At 36.2% G+C, this 13,019-nt stretch overlaps 1 protein-coding gene across 1 annotated transcript; it reads left to right on the forward strand.

Moving 5' to 3' along the window:
- The first annotated feature begins 409 nt into the window (after positions 1-409).
- On the forward strand, positions 410-12,319 carry LOC104465390 (ATPase family AAA domain-containing protein 2B-like). The gene is made up of 8 exons (XM_010078414.1): positions 410-436; positions 2,861-3,015; positions 5,410-5,456; positions 6,493-6,646; positions 8,861-8,963; positions 9,515-9,623; positions 10,893-11,009; positions 12,240-12,319. The coding sequence occupies exons 1-8, from the start codon at positions 410-412 to the stop codon at positions 12,317-12,319; spliced, it is 792 nt and encodes a 263-aa protein (XP_010076716.1).
- The last annotated feature ends 700 nt before the right edge of the window (positions 12,320-13,019 follow it).

The raw sequence follows: 13,019 nt of genomic DNA on the forward strand, positions 1-13,019 counted from the left end.
GACAGATGAGGCTCAACTGAAAATAATATCCTAAACAAAGAATAACCAGAAATCATTGCCCTTTGTTTCTGTTCTAGTTCCTTAGGCAACTGCACTGGTGTGATAACGTTCACGGTTAGCCTGCCCTTCCAGTTTTTGAAGCTATTGGCCAGTGTCTGTTCATTTGACAGTATGAGAGATCTCAAAGATACTCAGCTTTTATAAATTTTCTGGATATTGGTAACTCAGTAGCAGAGGGAGACCTGAAGTAGCAGGTTTGGTCTCCAGGTTAATTGCTAATGTTTTGTTTTACTTGACAGCTGACCACTTGGTGTGCGTATAAGCTCAGAAGTAACTACTTTGCTGTGTTGCCTTTGACCAATAAATGGACGGGCCAAATCAGGAGTAATACCTACTTTTGAGACTTGGGATGGAACTGGAGGAAATGCAGAGAAAGGTGGAGGTGGGAGACCTAGGAGGAGTTAGGATTTTCACACGGGAAGGGGTAGAGATGTAGTACAGAAGCCTATGCATTACTGATTTTACTGCTCACAAAATAGCTTTAATGTTAACTCTTATGAAACTTCATTATATGCTTGTTCCTTTTAGCTTCCTCTTCTCTGTCTCGCCTAGCCGGTTTAAAACTGGTTCTGTGGCTTACCTTGAAACTCTGCTTCTATCCTGCACAGGGCAGCTCTTGTACTTTCAGAAACCAGTTACTAAAATTGACTTAGCAATGATGTATTTCTGTAAGTCCACAAATAAGCTTGGGGCTGGTTAAAGCAAAAAGTACGTACACAAATGCTTACAGTGTTCAGAAATGAATATGTACACTCTTAACATTTTGTGAAGAGTTGGTATCTTGTAGTTGCAGATTGTCACGGAAAACAGCTGGGTGGCTGTGTGTGTGTTTTACAGGGCTGTGTGAAGGGCAGGTGTTTGTATTTAGGAATGGTGGTAATTCCCTCTGCTGCCACTTGGACTGAGTTTTAGATCCCAAATTCTGCTTCATATAATTTACAGCTTAAATTATTATTGTCTAGAATAGATATTATTTTGTGTTACATGGATGTATTTCCTGAAGAAGTGAAATAATGAGGAAGAAAAAAGTGTGGGTTTTGTTTTGTTTTTGCTAGGGTTAAATGAGTCCTAAAATTGAATCTTAATGTAGACCTCTTTCTTGTCCTGGATTTACCTTGACAGGCTGAAAATTACCAAACTACTTATAAAATGAGATGTGAACATGGGCTGGTTAGCATTTAATACTAGTTTTTAGTATTTAGTATTTTGTAATATTATCAAAAGTATTTATAGTATAAATATGATATCCTATACTATATTTATTAATTTATTAGTAGTATTATAGGTATTCAATATTAGTTAATATTTGTTAAAAATATATATTGGGGAACACAACACTAAGGCGTGATGCAGACGGCCTATTTCACTCACAGCTTTCTGTCCCTGCAGACAGGGGTCCTGTCATCACCTCCTTTTTTTTCTTGCATTATCTTTTATATTTGTCTGATCCCTCAGTGAAATGGTTCAGCTCACTGACCAGGGAGGATGCTGATTTAACAGAAGGAAAGTGAACTTTTGAGGCTTTAGTGAGCTGATTCGGTTTATGGGTTGGTCAGAGGAACGTCAGAAGAAGATCACAGGAGGTTGGAGTGGTGCTGTGTAACCAGGCAAGGGCACACACGGACCGCTTCCTGGGTTCACTGGTGCTGACCTGTCTTGTCAAGCTGCACCCATACGTTTGGTTTTCTTTCGGCTTTGTTCATTTGTAAATACTGTGGTGGGATAGTCTTCCTGTGTTAAAAAAAATTTTTTTTTGGTAAGTTTTCTTGAGTATGTGAGACATCATGATGTTGAATTATCTGGAATACAAATCAGATTGTTATTGTTAATAAGCCTGATGGGCAAACAGGACTTCTGTCATCATCTCCTTGCATATAAATAAAAATTATCTTTTGTTCTTAAATTAAGTGCTTACTGACAATTCGTGGACCTTAATATTTGGAAGTTGGTTACTCTGTTGCTGCAAGAGAGGATGTTTAGTGTTTTAATCAAGACTGTTTCCATGAGCTAGAATTTGTGGTTTATAGAATCTTGATTTTTTTTTTTTGTAGTTCACCTTAACAGAAGCAGATCCTCCAGAGTTTGCTGTCTGTCCACTGCTTACATACCAATCTGAAGTAATCCCTTGTGACTGTCTTTGAGTTTCTGTCTGCATTACCTCTGATAAGTGCAACAGGAAAAAAATCCCTCTCTTAGGTGCTTCTTAAAAGGTGTTAAGGCTATTAATCCACCGCAATTGTTACTGTGTATAATGCTGTTAATGAACACATTGGACAAAAAGTGCCATAGAAGTATGAAGTCCACTTTCAGTTACTCCTAGCTGTGTGTTTGACAGTCTAAAGAAGAGAATAAGATATTACAAAACTCGTAGAAGAAGGAAGAATGTAAACTGACTGTTTAAGCATTTTAAACACAAAGATGTCAGCAGAATAAATTCATGCTGTGTTTCTGAGTTATGTTAATTTTCCTCAGTCCTTTTTTTTCTTTATTGGAGTATTAATTCTCTTGCAGGTAGGGTGGGAGTAGCAGTATCATGTATGATATACAAAATACAGTGGGTTAGAGAAACAGAATCTTTGTTCAGAAATGAATGTAAAATATTATAGAAAACTTTAATATTAAAAAGTAAATATTTTCGTAGTTTCCAGCAATGTTTTCAGAAATAAATTTTTTTAATGTTTTACAGAAGCTGGTTACTTAGAGTTTGGAGGCTTCCCTTTTATGAAGCTTAAGTTTCCTCTTTGTAAAGATATATACAAATGAGCCAGTTAAGTATGGTCTGATGCTTTTTTCTTTTCAGAAAGATGAAGGTAGTGATGCTAGTTTGAGTGACAGCCACATATCTCCTCCCGCCAAACGTACCTCAAAACATGCTGATCCTGTGTGCAAAGACAAATCGAAATCACGCAGTACTGGGCAGCGAGAGGAATGGAGCATCTCAACTGGACAGTCCAGGTACCTTGGTGCCAAGAGAAAAATGAAGTCTCACCAATTTTTCCTGTATTGTTAACCTGCTTATGGTATTTCTGCAGTGAACTGCAGCTCACACTCGAGTATATTTTTGAAGTATGTTATTTTCATAGAATTTTATTTTAGTTTAAGACTCCAGGAACATTGGTTATATCAGTCCTTTCATCTCTGTGTTTCCTTTCTATGCAAATTTGTGCAAAAATGGAAAGTAATGTTGTTTGATGTGCAGTCTGGATTCTAGATTATTGATACATCCAAATTTAGTGACTTAATTGGTATTTTTATGTAATCAAGCTATAAGAAGATATGACATTTTAATTAGGAAATTAGTATTCTCACCTTCAGGGAATGGATAATGGTCAAGTTTCTTTCTTTCCATTGTTGTTTTCAGCCTCTCTTCCCTGATTCGTTATAAGGACTAAAGTCAATTACTGTATTTTATTAAATATAGCCTTAATCCTGCCACATTTTTATAACTCGAAAGAGAATTAATTTGTTTCATAACTCTGTTTAATATTTTACAAAAACATTCATGTGTTCATATGGTTTTCCACCTGATTACAGATAATCATGAGACAGTGTAGACAGTATGTTCCTGGGACATGAACTTTCAGTTCATACTCATTCCTTTGTAGATTTTTATTTCATAGTTATTTACAAATCAAAATCATTCTTGCAATGCTTTGTATGTAAGAATGAGTGTAATTCACTACTGGACTGTCATTTTCTTAGATGAATTGTATTTAAAAACTATGCAAATCTTAAAATAGTTTTTTTTTTTTTGTTTTCCCTTTTAAAACAGAATAAATATAACATATTATGTGCCATGATCATCTGGGAATGTATTGAAACTCCTGCAGCTTCTGTTTCTTTTGTTTATAATTGTAGACTTGTACTGTACCTATTAGAAATGCTAAGAGAGAGAAAAAACAATGTGTCTGGGAGAATTTAGATCACTGTGTCAAATTAAATTTGGCCAGGATACTGAAACTCATGTCGTTACTCATGTAGAAACCACTCTGACATGTCTTTGCATCTGAGGTTTGTTTTTTTTAGTGTTCTGCCAAAATCCAAAGTGCTGGGCCTAACAGTGATCTTGAGTCTCTTAAGGGTTTTCCCAAAAATGTTGTTGCTAAACATTTGTCATAATCAAATTTCACTTCTTCAGTTGTAGTTTCTAAAGTACTTAAAACATCTGACTAGAAAAATGTTACTGGAAATTTGGATGTGGAAATGATTTTTGTAAACGTGGTTTTCTGTGTTGCTACCCAATCCTTGCAAAAATCCTTCAGTTACTTTTGTTTTGTAAGGATTTGTTATGCATTTCTTAGGAAAATAATAGCAAAGCTTATATTTTTCATGCCTCTGAGTTGAACTCTTTGTAGTCTGTTGAACTTTTGGTCACATTCAAGCTCAGATTGCATTTGGTATTATTAAAATTTCCCCTCCTTTTTCTCTTTCCAGTCAAATTCGTTTTAGTTTTCTAGTTTGAGAACAAGGAGTTCCTCGCTGTGCAGTACTGGTGTGCAGTATATGGTTCACTTGCCTGTAAAGTACTTAGTATTTCTGAGGGTGGAAGAGAAGTAAACAAATATATTTTTTTTTCAGTTTGCCAGATTTATTTTGCTTTTTTGCATAGTGATGTTGACAAGTTACTTTTAACAGTCTGCCAATGGTTGTAGATTTTTTTTATTCATTTGTTCTCTACTCTTAGTAGAATCATGTCTAATAAATAAGAATATTTTCATTTTTTCAAAGATAAGAAGTGAATGAAAGACCACTTGCTCATGCCATAAAATTGCAGAAAACTCTGCAATGTGTTTTTGTCTTAGACTGTGAAGTCATTGGGGTTAATATTCCTAAAAGTTAATCTAAAAATAAATTCAAAATATCAGCTTGATACAGAACATGAAAATATTTTTACTGATTTTTAAATACACCCAGCATTTATTAATCCCATTCATTTGAGTTGGTAGTCTTGTTACATTTATTCTTTTTCTGTGAGTACAAAACCGCTTTTTGTCCAAAGTTTATCCAAAGTGTTTGAATTATAATTGCTTTTGAAGAGCTGTATCAAGATCCTCTTCTGAAACTTAAGGGGAGGGTTAATAGTAGGACATGGCATGAGGGAACATTGGAGGGATTAATAAAAGAGATGTTTAGATAAGTGGGGGGATTGGTATAGTTGGTATTTGGCAGTTTTGTCCTCATTCCAATGCTGGGCATGAAGCAGACTCTTCAGCGGCTGCGTGTCATAAAGATTCTGATGTCAGTGTATTGTGTAACATTTTATGTTTAAAGTTGTATTTTCACTGTGTAACTTTTGCTTGGCTAAGGAGTGTTAACATTATTTGTGTGTCTAATATAATTGTTTCCTAGGTTAACTTCTCAGCCTGGTGCTACACTATCAAATGGACGTAGTTTATGTAAGTGCATTACAGCAGACTTTTTAAATCTACTTTTACATTTAACAATTTTATGTCAATAATTTTCAGTTGCATATATTTTGAATAACTTTACTGATTACTCTGACCATTTTAAGCAGAAAAGTTACTGTTTTGGCTCAGTTTTCTTCTGTCAGCATCTTGGATACTCTGTGAACATGGGGAATATTCTTAGGTGAAATTCCATTTCTCTTCTCAATTCAGACCTCTTGGCCATGATCTTGATGTTTTCCTTAATTCCCAAATTTACTGTTATGAACTAATTTTGGCCTTCCTCTCCCAGCTGGTCTCTTTAATTTACTTACTCTCTTTCCTTATTTAAAATTTGGCCTTCTGTGGTTCTTAACATCACTTAACTTTACTATTGCTTTATAGAGACCTGCCTTGTCTGCAGCTCCTGCTACCTTCAGCGGTTTTCCTGTATGCTTGTACCTTACAAACTTGCCATCTTGTTGCATATCTCCAGATAAAACCACTTTGTCTTTCATGTCTCTTTCATCTTTTCTGTCTCGTTTAGTTCTGTGTTGACTCTATGTAAGCGTTAATCCATTAAGCATTTTTGGTATTTTTATTATTTATTGTGGTACCTAAGGAACAATCAGAAGTGGGATCCCTTTTTGTTTGTCACTGTACAGAATAGATGATATAGATTTGCTTGTGAAATCAGTGTGTTGTGTCTCACTTTCTGATGTTGTATTTGAAAGACGAAACTGTGGGCCAAGGGTCCATTTTAGTATTGATGTTAACTTAAAAATATTGAATGGATATTTGAATGCCAAATTTTAATCACAGAATAAGATTTTCATATAAGGAAACAAGCTTCAGTCTGAAGAAATAGCTTGTAAATCTAGTTTGATAGGAATTTGAAAAATACATTTATTTAGTGAATATAAGGGTGCTCATATGGTGCTCCGTAATAACTTTTGGTTTATTGTCCTTGTTAAGCATTCTCTTATTAATTCTTGTTTGTGAAACTGTTGTTCCTGCATTTTGAAGTAGTAATACAAATTTCTCTTAGCTCTCAAAAGCCATCCCCTTCGAGGGGAAAAAAAGGGAGATGGGGACCATGCTTGCATAAACGGAGATATAGAAGTCAGAAAAAGTTGTCGGTCCAGGAAAAACAGATTTGAAACTTTGAATCAGAGTTTATTGTTTGATCAGCTAGTAAACAGGTATGTGGGGATACTTCAGTTGTATTCACAAAGCCTCTTAATGATTAAAAAAAAAAAATAAATTGGAAAACCCTGTCTTCCAGTGCCGTCTATGTGTTTTACTTTGGGAATGTGTTAACGTTGAGGCAAGCTAGATTGTGGTTTGAATTACAGGCTGGGTCCTGTGCTGTAACCGCCGATGTTATCCATGCTCTAAATGCAAAGCAGCTTACCAGGCATTCATTGAGGAGTAAGCTACTTTGTGTTTACACCTGGATAAAACTATGTACATTGGCGGTTACTGCGGAGTGGCTGACATGCTGTAAATCCACACCCTAGTTTGTTTCTTAGCAACCTGTTTATGTAGTGATGCCCTAAATGTGATGTAAACGGATGGTTAGCAACAATGCTTGGAAGCTTTCTAGATTTTGCTTGTATGATTTTGATCGTAAAATATCAGAAGTTTGTAGCTTTTTTTTTGTTTTTGTTTTTGTTTTTTTACCATTTGTGAGTAAATCACATAGGGTGGGTGTCACTTTTTGACATTTACTGTGCAGACAAAGTAGGTCAGAGAGGGAGGCATGGTCTGGTCTGAGCATAGGAATGGGAGCCAGAAATCCAGAAATCCTTTTCTTGAAAAACTATTTCTCTGTGGCCCTGGGCAGGTCACTTAATATGTCTCAATTTTCCCACCTGTAAAATCAGTTTTAATAGCCATATATGTGAGATACTGCTTGCTCTAGTGCTTGGAAAATTATTTAAAAATAAACATTTAATTGCCAAGTATGACCTTTATTGTTAAATGTATTCTGTTGGATCTGTTATTAACTTACTTTTCTTTTTCAATTTACTCAGTAACTACTTGGTATGAGTTTACAAATTTATATTGAGTTACATTTATTTTTCTAGTTGCAGTTGAATCTCCCTCTCCTCATCAACAATAGGAAAAAGTCTACCATGAAGATTGTAATTTGATAAGATCATGGTACTGAAGTCTATATATGAACTATTCCTGATAACAGTGTGTCCCATAATCATTGGAGGTTTTTAAGAACAGGTTAGACAAACGTGTCAGGAATGGTTTAGGTATTGTGTAGTTTGTTCTTGCCTGGCAGAGCAGGTGGACTTTTCCAGGTCCCCTCCAACCCTGTTTTGTTTGGCGAACTATAGCATGATTTGACTTGAAGTGGTTATGTTGCACATCACAGATATTCTTCTTAGAAGAATTGTTTAAAATTGAGAGGGGTGCTCAGAATTAAAACTTGACTTTACTGACTTCGATCATCATTGACTTCTTTCTAGGAAGGATGTCACCCTTGAGTTTTACTTCTAAACAGCTTGAAAGAAAGGAAGTGACAGTGTCTGCCTTCATACAATTATTATACAACTATGGTAGAATTCCAGTGGAAATCTACCATAATTGCCATAGAGAGCAGTAAATGGGTTTTCAGGACAGGTGGCCAAATAATTGACTTGGCCTGGCTAATACTCTGTTGTTTTCTTCCTTAGCGATGAAGCTTCTTGGCCAAAGTTACTGTTTATGCACCATCATTGTTTTGGCAGCTGTTTACAAATACTTCAGATAATGAAAATACAGACTAATTAGATAGTAGATGAGAAATGGTAGAGTAGTGAGGTCAAATAATGAATGGTGAAATTCTATGTGTTATTGATTTAACATTTAAAAAATAAAAGTCCTTTATGTATTAGTGTCTTTCTGTGGCCAGAGTAAGAAGCTGTAAAGTTTGTGGGGTAGAGGCATTAATTGCTTTCCCAATATTATAATTATATGGGTAAAAAGCTTTACTTTCTTATTCTGCAAACTTAATCTTATCTGACACCTAATCTAACATCTAAGCAATTACAAATTTATGTGCTACAATTTACACTGAGCAAAAAAAATAAAATTAAATGTTTTTTAAAATGTTGCAGCCTGATTTGAACCCTAAATTTTAATAGTGTCAGCATTTCTTCTTTTTCATACTCTTTAGTTTATACTCTGTAGGTTCATCTTTTGGTTTTCTTTATTGTGGTTGGTTTTGTAGTTAATTGATAGATTCAAGTAGCCATCCTAAAATTTTCAAATTTTAATTTACTTGACTTGTAGACCTTGGAATAGCCATAACAGACCATAGAATTAGATATGTTAAGTTGTTGAATGCTGTGTAAAAATTTCTGCATGTCTCCTATTTTAATACTGAAATTTTTTTCTGTTAACTGTTGCATGTATTTTAGTACTGCTGAAGCTGTCCTACAGGAAATGGATAATATTAACATCAGGAGAAACAGGCGGTCTGGAGAAGTGGAACGGCTACGGATGTGGACAGATACAGAATTTGTAAGTGCAGAATGTCTCACATCTCGGATAAAAGTAGTATCAAGGGCGAGCTGTGTTTGTTTTTGCAGTCTCCATTCATTTGCGTGTAGCTTTGTCAAAGGATTTCAGATATTCTTCAGTGGATAACATCACAAAACTTGATAAACTCAGATTCAGAATTTAATTAATGGATATATACTGAATCATGTTTTCTTTGTTGATGAATTGACTGCCATGCTCTCATGGTGTACTGTGGTGCTTCTCCTTTGGTTTGAAGCACACTCTGGTAGTCTGAAAACAGGACCAGGGACCGTCATCTGCTTTGTTCCCTAAAGCAGCTTGATACTGATGTTAATTATGTATTGGATACTAATTATGTATAGGTACTATCCGAGAAACTTGTTTTGCCACCTATTAAACAAGACTGCTTTTGTAGTCTACCTATGGAGGGCTCTGTTGGAAAAAGACTTGGAGGCTAGAGATTGTGTGCAGTATTACTTATTGAACTGTGGGCTAACACTGAGAGTGACATGGGACAGTACTGATGGGAATGTATGTGAATTTCATTCCAGGAAAACATGGATATGTATTCTCGAGTGAAAAGAAGAAGGAAATCACTGAGGAGAAATAGCTATGGGATTCAGAACCACCATGAAGTGTCCACAGAAGGGGAAGAAGAAGGTATGGGTTAGCATACGGGTTAGCATTCACATCTTATGAATTGTGAGGGTTTCTCTGAAATACTAACAATAAAAAAAATCCTCTCCTCCACAGAAGAGAGCAATATATTGCACTACAGAAAGTAATTGGGTTTTGAATCTTGATTTGGAGTTTTTAAATAGACCCATTAACAACACTGTATACGCTAAAGGATTCCTCCTCCTTAGGAGGAGGATAAGTTTTAGGGATCTCTACATAGTTTTATTTAAACAAAAACAAGTTTATCTGAAAGTAGCAGAACAAAGCCTGGTTTCTAAATGCTTATATACTGTGTTCCCTTACTCCTGTTTTCTATAACAGTAAGTAATTGGAGCTTTTCTTATTTTCCCTGCAACAATCCTTTGACGGAAGCCAGGTTGTGATGTGTGTAGTCTACAACTATGCATGTTCTAACTGAGTCACTATTTCTCACATGCTGGGTAGCAGGTACCAGAAAGAATGTGTTTTCCGTTCAGTTCTGCATCCTTCTGTTAGAGAAGGTATTAATTAAAGTGTCTGTTCTCTAATTCTTTAAAAATTTGGGTGAAACTGGCCAGTGGGTTCCAAAAGTATTGAGAAAGAAAGGATTATGGCTAACTTTGATGGCATGATCAACAGCATGCTTGGCTTCCTTAATAAATTAGGCTCAAACTTCAGGGATCCACACAATGTTCAGTGTTGTGTGTCTTGATTTTGAACTGGAAACTACTAAGAGGTACGGTCTGTCCCAGTTAATAAGAATGCAGTCTTAACTCTGAGGTCCATGTGTGGAAATTCTGATCCTGTTAACAGATGGACCTAGGTGGTACCTTTATACAGTGTGTTTATTTGCTTTGTGTAAAAATGGCATTGTGAACTGTATAGTTGCACTTATTTTCATGCTGTGTCAAATACTTGATTTTCTGAGGCTCCTGTGGGAAAAGAGAAGAAAGGTGTTATTCTTAATTTGAAGGATAATTATTGAAGTAAAAAAAAAGTGAATAGAAGTGGTATTTGAAGTACTTTACAACTAAAACTAATTTGACTACATTTATTTTCCTTTCTGTGGCTTTTCCAGAACCTTCAGTGGGAAACTAGAAGGAAGTTTGACAATGTGCTGTAGATTTATCTGGATTCCCAGTGATTTGCTAATTTGTGTTAATTAATAAGAGGGGAATAATTCTCAGTGACCATTAAAATGTTAATTTTTAGGATTAAGATAGCTCTAGCATCAAGTAGAAGTGTTCTGAAAATATTTTTCTCCCTCAACAGAATCTCAGGAAGAAGATGGAGATATAGAAGTAGAAGAAGCTGAGGGAGAAGAAAATGATCGGCCATACAATCTCAGACAGAGAAAAACTGTTGAAAGATACCAGGCCCCTCCAATAGGTAAGGAACTAGACAGTGCTCATGCAGTTCTGCTCTACTGACCTCCAAGAATACCATGGGTGTGGGAAGGGAAAAGTTGGATGACCGTTTCTCATCCCTGGCAGAGTTCCCATGCAGCACTTTGTGACTTCCATCTTGCTTCTGTTTTCGTTCACCATGTGAATACAACTGCTGAGACACAATCTATCAATTTGTCAATGGTGGTGACATTGCTACTGCGTGCTGCCTCATTGAACTTCTCACGTACTGCCATGTGCTGGGCCCAGGGTTGGACATGAACAGGGTTTAGGTCAAGAAAGAGTTGACAGAAGCTGAATTCAGAAAGCGGTCTAGTAAATTAGCTAATTACATAGAAAAAAAAATAGTTACTGTTATGCCTGCTTCTCTTCTGGAGTGGTAAGCCTAATTCGTAACCATAGGTAGATTGCATAGCAGCAGTTACCCAGGTTTGCCAAGATGAGAAATTCAGAATAGTATAGTTCAGTTGGAAGGGACCTACAATGATTGTCTAGCCCAGCTGCCTGACCACTTCAGGGCTGACCCAAAGTCAAAGCATGTTGTTAAGGGCATTGTCTAAATGCCTCTTAAACACTGGCAGGCTTGGGGCATTGACCGCCTCTCTGGGAACCCTGTTCCAGTGTTTGACCACCCTCTTGGTAAAGAAATGCTTCCTAATGTCAAGTCTGAATTTGACCTGATGCAGCTTTGAACCATTCCCACACATTCTGTCACTGGATCCCAGGGAGAATTTCTCAACACCTCCTTCTCCACTTCCCCTCCTCAGGGAGCTGTAGAGAACAGTGAGGTTGTCCCTCAGCCTCCTTTTCTCCAAACTAGACAATCCCTTTGTCCTTAGCCATTCCTCACAGGGCATACCATTAGCTGGGAAGAGGTTTCTGTATGGAGTTTCATGTCCTGCGAATAAACTAAAAATGCTAGTGCCCTGGATGAATTATGCTCTGTGGCGTGATGGCTATAGCTGTGATGGTTTGAGGAGGCTGCGGGTGGAATTCCCATGACTGTATCAAGCCAAGTATGGTGATAGTAAAATGAAGCGTAAGAGGTTTGATTTCTCTCCACCCCCCAAGTTCTTTTCTTAATTTGACCTTTCGGAGAAACCAGTGATAACATTATTGGTAAAGCAATAATCTAGAACTTTTGCACTGCATTTAGATTAGTTTATTATGCTTTTGTAATTGATGTTATAAACCTGTAACTTCTCTTACTCAGTGCCAGCTCACCAGAAAAAGAGGGAAAATACACTGTTTGATATTCACAGATCTCCTGCAAGAAGAAGCCATATCAGGTAAATGTCAGTCTTTTGATATGTAGTTGCTTGCTTTCCTTCAGCACGTTTCTGTTAGCTTTTGATTTTCAAAACATTCTTGAGTGAATTGCAGAATTCATTCATGCATGTGCGTGGGTCTTGAATTGTATCTTAGGTTCAGATCCTGATGAGCATACAAAAATGACTTTTGTAGCACTTCATAATGCTGGTAGAAGCTTTGTGATAAACAGAATGGGAACAGGTGTGCTGCAAGTACTGGAATGAGAGTTGCTCATTGCACACTAGCTTTTTCTGTAAGGGTGTATATTTGGTGTTTAAGCAGCAGTTTAACAAATATCCCCTTTCTATTCTACAAAATTAAACAAATCAGGGTAGTGGGTTTTTTTTCTTCCAAGTCAAGTTTCATCCAATTAGTATTAACAATTTAATAAAATATTTGCTACGCATCATTTTTGACTCTTTTGTGTCAAAGAAGTCTGGAATACACCAAGTTGTCTTGGAAACAGTTGATAGGCTTTATTTCACAAAATAGATGGGATCAGAGCTTAATACATTTTTTAAACAATAAAGTTACTCAAAACTTCAAAAAGATAAATCTGTCCATGAACAGAAACCGGGTAAATGAATGCTAGTTTCAGCTGAAACAGTTGTCTTCTTATTGCTCAATTTGATGGCATAGTGAAAACAGAAAAAATAAATAAAATAATAGGATAATTTTAGGA

This window comes from Pterocles gutturalis, unplaced genomic scaffold, assembly GCF_000699245.1.
Source record: "Pterocles gutturalis isolate BGI_N339 unplaced genomic scaffold, ASM69924v1 scaffold108, whole genome shotgun sequence".
Taxonomy (NCBI): domain Eukaryota; kingdom Metazoa; phylum Chordata; class Aves; order Pterocliformes; family Pteroclidae; genus Pterocles; species Pterocles gutturalis.